Source organism: Asterias amurensis, chromosome 17 (assembly GCF_032118995.1).
Source record: "Asterias amurensis chromosome 17, ASM3211899v1".
NCBI lineage: Eukaryota > Metazoa > Echinodermata > Asteroidea > Forcipulatida > Asteriidae > Asterias > Asterias amurensis.
The window spans coordinates 15,504,981-15,518,076 of NC_092664.1; the positions used below are offsets into that span (position 1 = coordinate 15,504,981).

General features: G+C 39.4%; 1 protein-coding gene across 2 annotated transcripts in view; it reads right to left on the bottom strand.

Moving 5' to 3' along the window:
• Positions 1-549: 549 nt before the first annotated feature.
• LOC139950192 (ATP-dependent 6-phosphofructokinase, platelet type-like) overlaps positions 550-13,096 on the bottom strand; it is a 36,856-nt gene continuing 24,309 nt past the window's right edge. For both annotated transcript variants that reach the window (XM_071948836.1, XM_071948835.1), the window contains 7 exons: positions 9,075-9,162; positions 7,494-7,646; positions 5,977-6,203; positions 5,480-5,591; positions 4,454-4,553; positions 3,549-3,654; positions 550-2,936 (listed from right to left, as the gene is read on the bottom strand). In XM_071948836.1, the coding sequence (XP_071804937.1) occupies positions 2,819-2,936; positions 3,549-3,654; positions 4,454-4,553; positions 5,480-5,591; positions 5,977-6,203; positions 7,494-7,646; positions 9,075-9,162 (904 nt within the window). In that variant the 3' untranslated portion in view covers positions 550-2,818. The remainder of the gene's footprint in view (positions 2,937-3,548; positions 3,655-4,453; positions 4,554-5,479; positions 5,592-5,976; positions 6,204-7,493; positions 7,647-9,074; positions 9,163-13,096) is intronic.

Genomic DNA, 13,096 nt, shown 5'->3' on the forward strand with positions numbered 1-13,096 from the left:
ATCGTAAGAAAACAACACACAAATTATATTTGCTTGAACTATTTTGTCATTTCTTGAAATGCCAGCACCTACATGTACAAATAAATGTCTCTGAACACCTTAGGCTTTCGCAATATCAATTAGTCAATTCAATTGCTCAACAATTGTTCTTACCATCCAATTCTGTCCGACCGTTAAATGATACATGTATGTATTGTAAACGATATTACAAATGCAAAATCACAGCAGGTGGGTCATACAGTGGGAGGGTTGACTGTATACTGTGTAGACACTGTGTAGATACACAGTCAACCCTCCTACTGTCTTACCATCGAATGTGACTTAGCGTTAGAGATATGTACTGCACCTAACCCTCCTACTGTTTAACCTATCAATATCATGTGCACATACATGTTCATTAGCTCAACATGTATGCACTTGAACCACCAGATTAAACCCATGTGTAGTTCAACAACTTCAAATAGTCAGTAAACTCACTGGAAACATGGCACCAATAGTAGGAGGGTTGAGTCTATACAAAAAAAATAGATTAACAATATTGCTCCATAAATAGACTCAAATTACAATTAATTACATGTAGATAATCACTGCATGATACATGTACTAAAGATTCACGATGACAAACAATTTGGCACAGCGCATGTAAACATCGACAATCTTGTTGAAAATGCATAATATAAGTTTTGTTAAATCAGACATTGGAAAAATATCCATGCTAAACACACTTGAAGAGTCTGTGCAATATAATAAAAGCACAGCAAGTACATACTATTCTGCAAAATGTCATCCTTTTAAGTTTACACTCTCTAGGTTTGACTGAAAGCAAACTTTGTCAACTTCAAGCACTGCAGTCGTTACACATACCTTTTTACTTCTTCTGGTTTGCATAGAATCTGCACTATACTAAGAAGGTTTTTTGCCTCCAGAACATAGTTGTACAGAATTCATACTATATCAAGTCTGTGTGTTTGCTGCTCTGAACTGAGCAAAATATAGGCTCAGCTATCAGTGATTTTCCAACGCTTACAGCCCATGGTAAAAAGCAAGCAATAAATACAAATGTGGGCAGCGCTAAACTGAACCCAGTCATAACATTCTTCAATAACATTCCCTTCCTACCTCACTATATACTAAATCTTTCTATACAAACAACCTGGCATAAATATGGTTTTAATATACATTATTATTATTATTAATATGTGTCATAGTTTTTTGTTTCAACCGCCACAATTATAACACCAGCACCACATAATGTATAGCTAGTAGCAATCTACAAAAGGCCTGATGTATAATTCTTTGGTATACATTTCAAATTTACAAGGCAAGGCCAAAATTCATAGAGATGCTAATTGGTTGATTTTGTTCTCACTGTCCGAGTTTCCATTTCATAGCGCTGCTAACCGTTAGCACACGAAAAGGTATGCTAACCTTCCGATGCTTACTGTATGAAAATAAATGACAAAACAATGCAAACTCCCTCCTGCCCTTAACCGTTGCTTTGTCCAGCTACAATCCCCAACACTAAAGCTCACGACTAAATCACACATGAAGATGAGGTAGAAAGGAAACAGTAATCTAGCAAGCTGTGTTCATACCAAGAACACTTTGAAAACTCTGTGAATACTCCTTCAGATAAGACCACACTACACACAGACACCCAAGTGTAGCCTTGGACAGTTTTCAGCAGCACAGCAATAAGAGACAGTAATCTAGCAAGCTGTGTTCATACCAAGAACACTTTGAAAACTCTGTGAATACTCCTTCAGATAAGACCACACTACACACAGACACCCAAGTGTAGCCTTGGACAGTTTTCAGCAGCACAGCAATAAGAGACAGTAATCTAGCAAGCTGTGTTCATACCAAGAACACTTTGAAAACTCTGTGAATACTCCTTCAGATAAGACCACACTACACACAGACACCCAAGTGTAGCCTTGGACAGTTTTCAGAAGCACAGCAAAGAGAAAACGACAACCCTTAGACTCTGGCTAGTTTGAGGCATCTAAGATGCTAGAGAGATCCCGAGTCTCAACACAGTACATGCAGTAAGACTAAATGACAATGTCTGGCAAGCACTGCAGTCACACCAATCGAAACATGGGCCACACTTCACGCCCAGTTCACCCATACATTCCAGGATCCCATCAAATGCTACTAAAGCCAATTACACACACAAAGTACAGCACTATTCAGAAGATCACCAGAGCATCAGGCTTGATACTCCAACGGAGGCAAAGAAGGCGACTGCCTCAATGCCCCCTGTTCATTGCCTTGGTGCCCTTAAAATACCCTAGGAGAAAATTGCAATTTCCTCGTAGGGTGCCTTTTACCAAGGAGAAAATGCCTTGTTGCCCTTGCCGTTTTGAAAATGGCTAGTACAAAACAGCTGTTTTAGGAAAGAAATTTTTCACAGTCATTCTGCAAATTCTACTTTATACATGTACAACTACATAAAAGCAGATAAATATTAAGAGTACAAGCATATTGCTACATAGTACGTAGGGCCCAATATCATTAGTAGCTAAGCACAACAAAATTATGCTTACCACAATAAGGTTACTAACCAAACTACCATGTCACAGTCTATAACTGGTACCCTGCTCATGTTTGCTCAGCAGTAACTCGTTCATCGATATATTTACTGCTTAAAGCAGCTCTATGAAAATGGGCCCTAGTGTTTGGGCAGAAACAATTGCTTTTACAAGGAAAGACTTGGAAAGAAACAACATTTGGAATAGACTCATCTTAAGACTTGACCCTGGAGATTGTGTTCCTTTGGTGAACTGGGAGGGGTGGTGGCAGGCCCTGTCGATCCCTAATCCACTATGTGCGGTACAACCTCTGCTTCAACTATGTAAGTACTGGCATGCTTAGCAAGGATGCGTAGCAGTGGGCGTAGCTTGACCCACCACTGCTGGGTCGGGATGCGGTGCCTGGTGAGAAAGAAAACTTAATTTAAAAAAAATTCTGGCCTATAATTAAAGGCTGTGAACATGTACATGTAGCTTTTATTTCTGAAATGGACCAAGCAATACTAATAATACAATATGCAAGTTTGAATGCATAGATATTGATTGCTCAGACATTAAGAAGATCGGCTATGTTCTGCTGATGAACTCACCATACATGTACCCACTGCTTACACCAATTACATGTACATGTACATGCATCTATTATCAAAACCATAGTGGCTGATATTGATTGGTCAGATAGTAGGAGGGTTGACTTTGTTCTCTGCAGTCACTACCTACGATAATATTGCGGGCTGACATAACTTATTTATCAACCAAAACCACAGTGGATGATATTGATTGGTCAGACAGTTGGAGGGTTTATTGTGTATGCATTCAACAAACAATATAATATTCCGGCTGGCATAATTTATCACACAAAAATAGCACACACAAGTTGAATACTTTATTGGGGTAGTGAATATTTGTGCGGGCTAGTCAAAAGTACAGCTGACTACTAGCCCGACGGGCTAGTTAAGGAAAAAAGTTAGTGCAAGGCCTGGAGTTGATATCAGTGCTTCCTGGGATACTTACTCAAAATCTGTTCCTTTCTTTAGACTCTCTACGGATCTGAAGGCAAGATGTCTCTTCTGGATACCCACGAGGCAAGCTGTGTTTGGGTCTGTGGTGCTGACTACACCTATAATAGAAACATCCCAAAAAACATTTAGTCCCACTTTCCAAGAATACAATAAAAGTAAATGAACTCAGTTCTTTTGTGGAAAAAGGATAAGAGTGTGGTGTACACAAGGGCCAAGAAGGGCCTATTTAGAAGCCAAGGTTTGAGCCAAGACACTGGGGTGTATTCAGAATTGTTATGGCCAAATGACCAGAGCACTAATGTGACGCACAATGAGATGTTAAGGTTTCCCAAGGTACTGGGGTGCATTCAGCAGGCACAGTCAGACACACCGGAACAACCCCCTTTTTTTTTTGGAAGTGTCGTGACCGAGCGGTTAAGAGCACCGAATTTAAACTCTGGTGTTTCTGATCAGCAGAGTGAGGGTTCGAATCCCAAGCCGTGACACTTGTGTCCTTAAGCAAGACACTTAACCATTGCTTCGTCCTTTGGATGGGACGTAAAGCCGTGGGTCCCATGTGTTGTGTAACGCATGTAAAAGAACCCAGTGCACTTTTCGAAAAGAGAAGGGGTTTGCCCCGGTGTTCCTGGCTGTGGCTGCTGTATGCGCCGAAGCACCTTGTAAACCCTTATAAGGTGCTAAATAATTGGGTCTCAAAATTCATCACTGCAATTACCTATCTTTCTGAAAGTTTGTATATACTCAGCGCCTTGAGTACCTTGTTTGGTAGATACGTGCACTATATAAGACTTCGATATTATTATTATTATCCCTTCTGAAAGATGAAGCAATTATGGGTGTCTTGCTTAAGGATATAAACCACAAGGCAGTCAATTTGTTTGTCACTGATATACTTACCATCTTTGGAGTTCTTCTCAATGACATCACGCAGGAATTCAGACGCCCTGACGGCGAGCTTGGTACCCATGTTACGATCAAACACAGAGGGGGCTCCTCCCTGATAGAACACGAACAATATATCTTTTAAAGGGAAGGTATACGTTTGGTAATTACTTAAAACAAATTTTAACTTAAAAACTGACTTGGTAACGAGCATTGGAGAGCTGTTGATAGTATAACACATTGTGAGAAACGGCTTCCTCTGAAGTAACATAGTTTTTGAAAAAGAGGTAATTTCTCACTAAAATATTAAAAGACTTCTAGCTAGAAGTCTCTTATTCCTATCTGAAAGCACACAAAATTCGTCCAACAAGGGTGTTTTTTCTTTCATCATTTTCTCGCAAATTCGATGACCAATTGAGCCCAAATTTTCACAGGCTTGTTATTTTATGGTTATGATGAGATACACCAAATGGGAACACTGGTGTTTGACAATTACCAAAAGTGTACAGTGTCTTTAAGACACTGGAAACTACTGTTAATTACTTAAGAATAATTGTTAGCATAAAAGCTACATGTAACTTGGTAACGAGCAATGGAGAGCTGTTGATAGTATGAAACATTGTGAGAAACAGCTCCCTCTGAAGTACACTAAAGTTTTTGAGAAAGAGGCTATTTGTCACTAAAATAAGAAAAGATTTCTAGCTAGAAGTCTTTTATTAGGCATCTGTAGGCATACAATTTTGTGGCAGGCCTAATACTTCACAGAGGCAACAAAGGTCATTGCCCCCTGGCCATTGCCTTGGTGCCCTTGAAATACTCCAGTAGAAATATAAAATTTCTTTATAGGGTACCTTCATAATGAACTTGCCCTTTTAAAAACAAAGCATACAGGTCTGGAGCATTCTGGTAAAAACAGCGAGTTAAAATTGGCTCTTCTAAGAAAGAGACTTATCACGCAGTGATTCTGCAAATTCTAGTTACAGCTACATGTAAAAATCTAATCATACATGTACATGTACAGGCCTGAATCAGTTTACCTACCTGCTGAATGTGTCCAAGTACGTTGGTGCGAGTGGTAAAGATCTTCTTGCCTTCCTCCGCATACAGACGCTGGATGAACTCAGTCGAGAAATTAGGATTGGCTTTCTCATTCCTTGAAGAGGAGATGAGGAAAAAGTCCATGTTAGGTTCATCTTAAAGGTACATGTATGGTCATTGAATTTTTTTTTCTCTAAAACTTTGTGAAGAATCTGTTCGAGGCACGAGGCCAATCGGAGTAGAGAAACTGTCTGGGGTATTTATGAATATGTTTTCATTGTAAAAGCCCGGAGTGGAGTAGTGTGTCAGTGTGGTTTTAAACGTTTTTATTCATAATTTTCATACCAGGAAAAGAAATTTCATGCACTTATTCACATGACTGAAAAAATTATTAAATTAAATTGAATTGATTTAAGGAATAATTAATGATATTTTCAATGGTCTAAAGGTCAAAAAACTTAATACAGTAGTCATCAATTACATTTTGTACACGTACATACCTGAGAATCAAGCCACGCTGGACAGCATCCGTTATCTTGACCTTAAGATGCTCGACGTCGGCCTGCAGGTCAGCAATTCCAAAGTGCTCCTCAAAGATATACGCTGCATCCGCGCCACCAGCGAGGGCGCTCATGGTGGCCAGGTAACCGCAGTACCCGCCCATTGTCTCCACGATGAAGACGCGACGGCGCGTGCCGCTGGCCGACTGTTTGATCTTGTCGCATGCCTGCAGAAACAGAGACAATGAGAAAAGAATTTGATGAGTAATAATAATCACATTAACAATACAATAACCATATCAATGCAGTTTATGCTAGTACCCTGTTAATTGCGCCAATAAGATTTTTCTTTCTCAGCTTCATGAGGAGTATACAACCCGTGGTCACTAGCACTCTGAAGGCTTTTACATCAACACAATATCAACCTCTACCCTTGCAGGTACCCATGTATACCCCTGGGTGGAGAGAAGTTCACTATAGTAAAGTATCTTGCTCCAGAATACAAGTGTCATGACCAGGATTTGATGCTCTTAAAGGAACACGTTGCCTTGGATCGGACGAGTTGGTCTATTAAAAGCGTTTGAAACCGTTTTTTTATGAAATGCATATGGTTAGAAAGATGTGTTAAAAGTAGAATATAATGATCCACACAAGTATCACTCGAAATTGCACGGTTTTCCTTTTCATCGCGAACTATCACGGTCGGTCATTTATGGGAGTCAAAATTTTGACTCCCATAATTGGCCGACCGTGTTAGTCGACAGGGTAAAAAGAAAACCACGCAATTTCGAGGCATATTTGTGTAGATCACTGTATTCTACTTTTACAATATCTTTCTAACCATATACATTTTACAACAAACGGTTATTGAACGCTTTTCAAAGACCAACTCGACCGATCCAAGGCAACGTGTTCCTTTAACCACTCAGGCATGACACCCTAATGTACATGTTTAAACCTCAAGTTGATAACTTTGATCGTTCTAACAGGAATGATCAACTCCTTACACGAGTCACCCATTAAAAGCAGACTCCATTTTGACAGTGCCCATGTTCAGACAGCGTACTGAAGTTGGATTAAAACCATTCCAACTTTACAAGCAGCGGACCGGGACCAATCATAACACAGATATGGAAAGCTGACCTCACTGACCCGTCCATCCAATAAAATCATTGTATCAAATGAAATCACTGGGTCTGTACAACCAGGGCCTGTATTTATCCTTGAGGATAAAGATACATGTTGGGGACCAGTCTACACTACATGTATATGTACATGTACAGCTATCAACTTACTAGACTGGGCCCCTGCCCTCTCCGCAAGGAAGGACAGGTACTGGCTTATGTATACACATGTACGTCAGATTTAACTGCAGATCTCAAGAACCATGCTGAAAGCCATGTGAAATGATGCAAGGTCAAAGGTGATAATGTACGTGGGCTCAATGGCAAGATCTCCAGCATAATTCACGAGCCTGGAAGTGTGTCGTCAGATGTTGAGGCACGTTATGGACTCACCTGAGTGATGGCGTTGAGGGCAGTATCACATCCTAGACTGAAATCGGCTCCCGGTACGTTGTTACTGACTGTCGCTGGTATGACCACCATGGGAATGCAGAACTCTGGGAACTTACTGCGAGCTTCTGACATCTCCAATACGCTCTTAAAGCTCTGGAAATCGCAAGAATTAGAAGACAAAATATCAATCTCGGGAAATCTTCATTTGTTTTCACTGGTTTACCTCTTCAAAAGTTTCCCATAGACTTTAAGATTTTCCTATAAAAGTGCACTTTGCAAAACGAAAAAATTGCTTTGCTCTCTCAAAAGAACAGGCTTGTACATCTACATGTCATGCATGTAGGTCAACAAACGGGGCAAGTTCTCTTTTTGGATGGGGGTCCTTCATTTACAAGGTCTAAGCATAGAATTACATGTACAAAGAGGCTAAAGAGGACTGTTCCCAGGGCTTTGCGTTGTTTACTTTGACTTTGAGGTTTACCAATGAAAGTGCACTTTGCAAAACAGAAAAATTGCCTTGCCCGTTAAAAAGAACAGGCTTGTACATGTCATGCACGTACATTGTAGGTCAACAAACTGGGTGAGAATTACATGAACACAGAGGCTAGGAAAGACCACAGAGAGGCCATGGTCTCTGTTGCCCAGGTCTTGGCCTTGCATGGTTAACCCTCCAAAAGTTCCTCATAGACTTTTAAGGTTTACCAATGAAAGTGCACTTTGCAAAATGGAAAATGGCCTTGCCCTCTCAGAAAGCACCAGGCCCTAGAATTTGACAAACTGGGCAAGTTTGATTTTGTCTGGCGGTCCTTTATTAAAGGCAGTGGACACTATTGGTTATTAGTCAAAATAATTATTAGCATAAAACCTTACTTGGTAACGAGTAATGGGGAGAGGTTGATAGTATAATATGGTGTGAGAATTGGCTCACTCTGAAAAGACGCAGTTTTCGAGAAAGAAGTAATTTTCCACGAATTTGATGTCGAGACCTCAAGTTTAGAATTTGAGGTCACGAAATCAAGCATATGAATGCACACAACTTCTACATGTACAAGAAGCGCACAAAAGATTACAAATGCAAGTGCCTCTTGACCTTGATTACCTCTCAAACACTTTCCCATAGACTTTAACATTTTCCAAAGCAAAAGCCGATTTCAAAACGGCCTCACCCTCTCAAAGATGACTAGGCCTGTAGGTCAACAAACTGTTTTTTTTTTAGATGGGAGTAAGGGATTATATACATGTAAAGGGTTGTTGGGTATCAAAAGCTAAATCTTGACCCAGGTCACAATTCTAGTTGAACCTAGTTAAACTGTGTTTAACTAGAACTAGTTTAAAACCAGTTGATTAACTAGTTAAACACAGTTAAAACCAGTTGGTTTAATATGGAAAATGGACAGAAACCAACTGTTTTTTTAATTTAAACCTACATTAGTTGAACACAGATAAACATAGTCCAAACCAATTGGTTAATATGGAAAATGGACGAGTTTGGTCACTATCCAGTTGAACCAGTTGACCCCAGTTAACTGGGGTCAAAACTGGGGTCAACTGGAATTTTGACTTGGGAAATGACCATCTTACCTCAAACCCTCCAATGAGCAGCAAACCATGGATCTTAAATTGCTTTAACTTCTCGGCCACCTTTTCCAGAAATTTACCTGGGGTACACCTGAATGAAGCAAATGCAAACCTTGTGTTAAATTCAAACAGTCTTTGATTATAAATAAACTGGTTTATGTCACTGTGAAACAACGAAACAAATTTTGTGTATAATTTAGCCTTTAGCCAAGATGGCGGATGTCTGCAGAGGTCATAGGTTAAATCACACAGCTTGCATCAAAATAATTATGGCAGTTAAATCACCATAATTATAGGAGGCACACACACCGGAATAAGTAGCAAACCCCTACAATACAATAACAGTAATATAAACACTTTACCTATGTATAAAACAAACTCTACACACAAACAACTCCCAAGCGTAAATCTCTTGTCAATGCCATTAAACCTGCACTTCAAATATCAGTTTCCAAGTAAAACATTTTAGCTGAACGCCAACCCAACACCAAGCCAGATGAGTTTATAACAGCCATTTCAGTGTTAAAATGTCCCCTGGATATCTAGAGTTAGCCTTCCTTAAAGCATGTGTAACAAAGATCGGAAGGTAGATTAAATACAGTGCAACCTTCCAGGTCCTCCATGTACAGGTTTACATGTACATGTAACACATGTAACACATCCACTTTACAGGGCCCGATTTCATGGCTCTGCTTACCTTAAGCAAAGAATCGCTGTTGCGAGCGCAGGGAATTCTGCGCTTACACATGTAGGTCAAGCGAGTTTCACGGGTTAGCAGGAAATTTGTGCCTGTGTGCTTGCGTACTCCACACTGTATTAGGCATTCATAAATACCTAAGACAGTTTATCCATTCTGATTGGTCTAGAGGGCATCACAAGGGGTTGTTTGAACGGATGATATAACACCAGTAAAAAGTGTTGAAACATGGGCATGACACGGGTGCTTGCACCTCTCCTTATAAGACATTTTCTTCATTCCTACTGGTCGAGAGCAACCGCTGAAGCAGTTGTGCACATCATCACGACGCGCACATCATCTCCTTATAAGGAGTTGTTTACCCGAGGGCCTTACCATTTCATAGCTGGAGGGGTGTTTTGTTGAAAGAAATTATTGAACAATAACTTTTGCATTTATTTTACCTTTTGACCAAAAAGTGTTGATGTTTTTTGACCGAAAAGGTATTTATGAATGGGAATCAAAGTGTGTTGAATCGGTTTCCAACTAGTGGTTAAACCCGCCGAGGCCTGGTTCTTGATAATTTTACCTCCGAGGCCTGGTTCTTGATAATTTACCTTGACTTTGTCTCGGTAAAATTATCAAGAACCAGGCCTCGGCGGGTTTAAACCACTAGTTGAAAACCTCTTCACCACACATTGATTCCATTATTCTTCACTTATACAGCTACATGTACATGTAGCGTATCAATTTGCCACATGCAAGTAAGCGGAGAACGGTTATTTAATTCGGTGGTAAGCAGAGCCATGAAATTGGGCCCTGGTTATGGGTACAAGACCATTTCCGGATTGGCGGCCAAAGCTAAGGCTACAGCTAGATTTTTACATCATCATGCATTGAAGCATAGTGCATCCTTAAAGTCATGCTACATGTAATAGCAGTTATCTGTAGTCATAGCTGTAGCTGCCAGTTCGGATACGGCGTAAGTGTTGAATTCCCAAATTCAGTTGTTTCAACCTCTGCCAAGGTTTCTTAAAGGAACTTTACAGAACTGGTTTTGCTAACAAAACGGTTGCCGGCAATGTAAGCACTTTTAAGTATTCCACCATATATACATTTGAACTGACAAACCTCAAGAAGTTTGAAATCGATTGGCCATCTGTGTCACGAGAGAATAGTGAAAAACCGATTACAAATTTTGCATTGCAACGATGCCAAAATAAAAATGAATAAAATGCTCACTGAGCGATAAATTCCAAACGCGAAGTTAGATTATACATTTCTCATCAAATATGACATTTCAGACAGGAATATTTCAAGGGATGTTTTCAACTTTCATCATCATCAGACCGTGAAAGTTTTGTGTAAATCTGTGATCTTCACGATTTTTTGTTCTTACCAATTCTGTAACGTTCCTTTTAAGAACAGCTTGAGAAAAGATTAACACTATGTTATATAACGGACTTAAAAACAGACTACACTGTGCTTAAGAAATCTTAGTCTTGATACAAGCCTTTAAAAGAACAGATGTAAATGACCATGAACAGATGTATGATGCAGTGTACAAAGTTCTAAATGAAACTTGTATATGAATGGCGACAGCATGATGATGACGGCAAGTAAAGGGTGAAGCAAACGTACATGTAGATATTAATGTGATTGTTAAAATGCAACAGCGTGCAGACGAGTGGCAGGCAGTGGCGAAATTAAGGTGGGCAAAAAAGCCAGAGGCTCCTCCCCCCCAAAAAAAAAAACCCATAAATAACTAAATAACAATTTTATGTCTGTGCCCCTTCCCCATTAATGACCGCCACCTCCACCCAATTTGAAATCTGTACTTTTGAGATTAAACTAAAGGCCCGGTCACACAGGCTCCGATAACGAGAACGAAAACGAAAATGAAAAAATGCACGCTCGCGATTGGTTGAATTGCTCCACACAGAATACGCCCACGCTCATTCAACCAATCGAGGGCGTGCATTTTTATCGTTATCGTTATCGTTATCGTTATCGTTATCGGGGCCTGTGTGACCGGGACTTTACTGATAAATGCAATGTTGTACATCTATATACTGATGTGACTGATGTGACTGATGTGACTGATGTGTATAATGCACCGTATACTTATAGAAAGCACTGTACTAAATACTTTCTCAAGTCCTGGAAAAACAAATTTGAACCAGCATCCTTTGCAATTCTAGAGCAGTGTCCAATGTTGTGGTTTTGCTTACCGCAGTATGGCTGCGCTTACGACCCCTGGTAAAGCACATAACTCTTGGGCTGGCTGTAAGCGCAGAATTTCACAGTAAGCAGAGCCATAAAATTGGGCCCAGATGTCTCACCAATTAGACCACCGATCTTGCCCCGGTAGGTAGCGGCAGTTCGAAACCCTATATTTTTGCACTGGGTCACAACAATTTTAGTAGATGTAAAATTTGCATCTAGGACAAAATTCATTTGTGTCCTAAGTTGACATTCTCATAATATTTCACATGTAAACAATCTTTCTACATTCCTAAAAACAAACAAATGAACAAAAAACTAATAATGGACAGTCAGTGAACTACATGTACATGTATACAAACTTAAAGGTACTACAAATACAATGTTCCGCTTTCACTGAACATTCATTATAGAGCATCACATTCTAACCTTTGACCTTATAAGATTGCAATTGCACTGTTGGGAAAATAGCGTATGCACCTATCAGTTAAACACTGCGTGTTTTACAGCCAAATAGTTATATGCAACAAACACTTGCGCTACATGTAGTCCAGGTAAACAATGCATTAGTTCCTCATTTAACCAATCAGGAGAAAAGAAAACAAGAAAAAAAGAAAAAACACTTGTCATCCCGCATGAAACTTGGCCCTTGGTAAAACATAGGAAAACTTTATCCTGCTCAGTCAATTTGACTTGTTTTCACGCCCAGAATTCATAGTTTTAAATATTCTTAAAAGCAGTAACTTAATTGTGACATGTGTGACTAAGCAAGAAATTTTACCAGACATTATTGAAATCTAACTCACTTTTGGCTTGTTGTACATGTATTTTAAGGAAATTAAATCATTACATGTAGTTTTTAAAAGTGTAAATTGATTCCAATCTGTTGGAATTCAATAAACACACTTTAACGAACCTGTGAAATTTTGATCAAATTTGGTGATCATGTTTTAGAGAAAACAATTGGAAATAATAAAACAAATATCTGATTTTTTTTTATTTAACTTTCATATCAGGCTTATTTCAATTGTGGCGACCGAAATAAGCAACAGTGAATTGGTGGGTTTCTAAATGCCATTTTCCTTGTCTTTAACAGTTTTTTTTAAAAGGAAACTGTTTTTCTGGA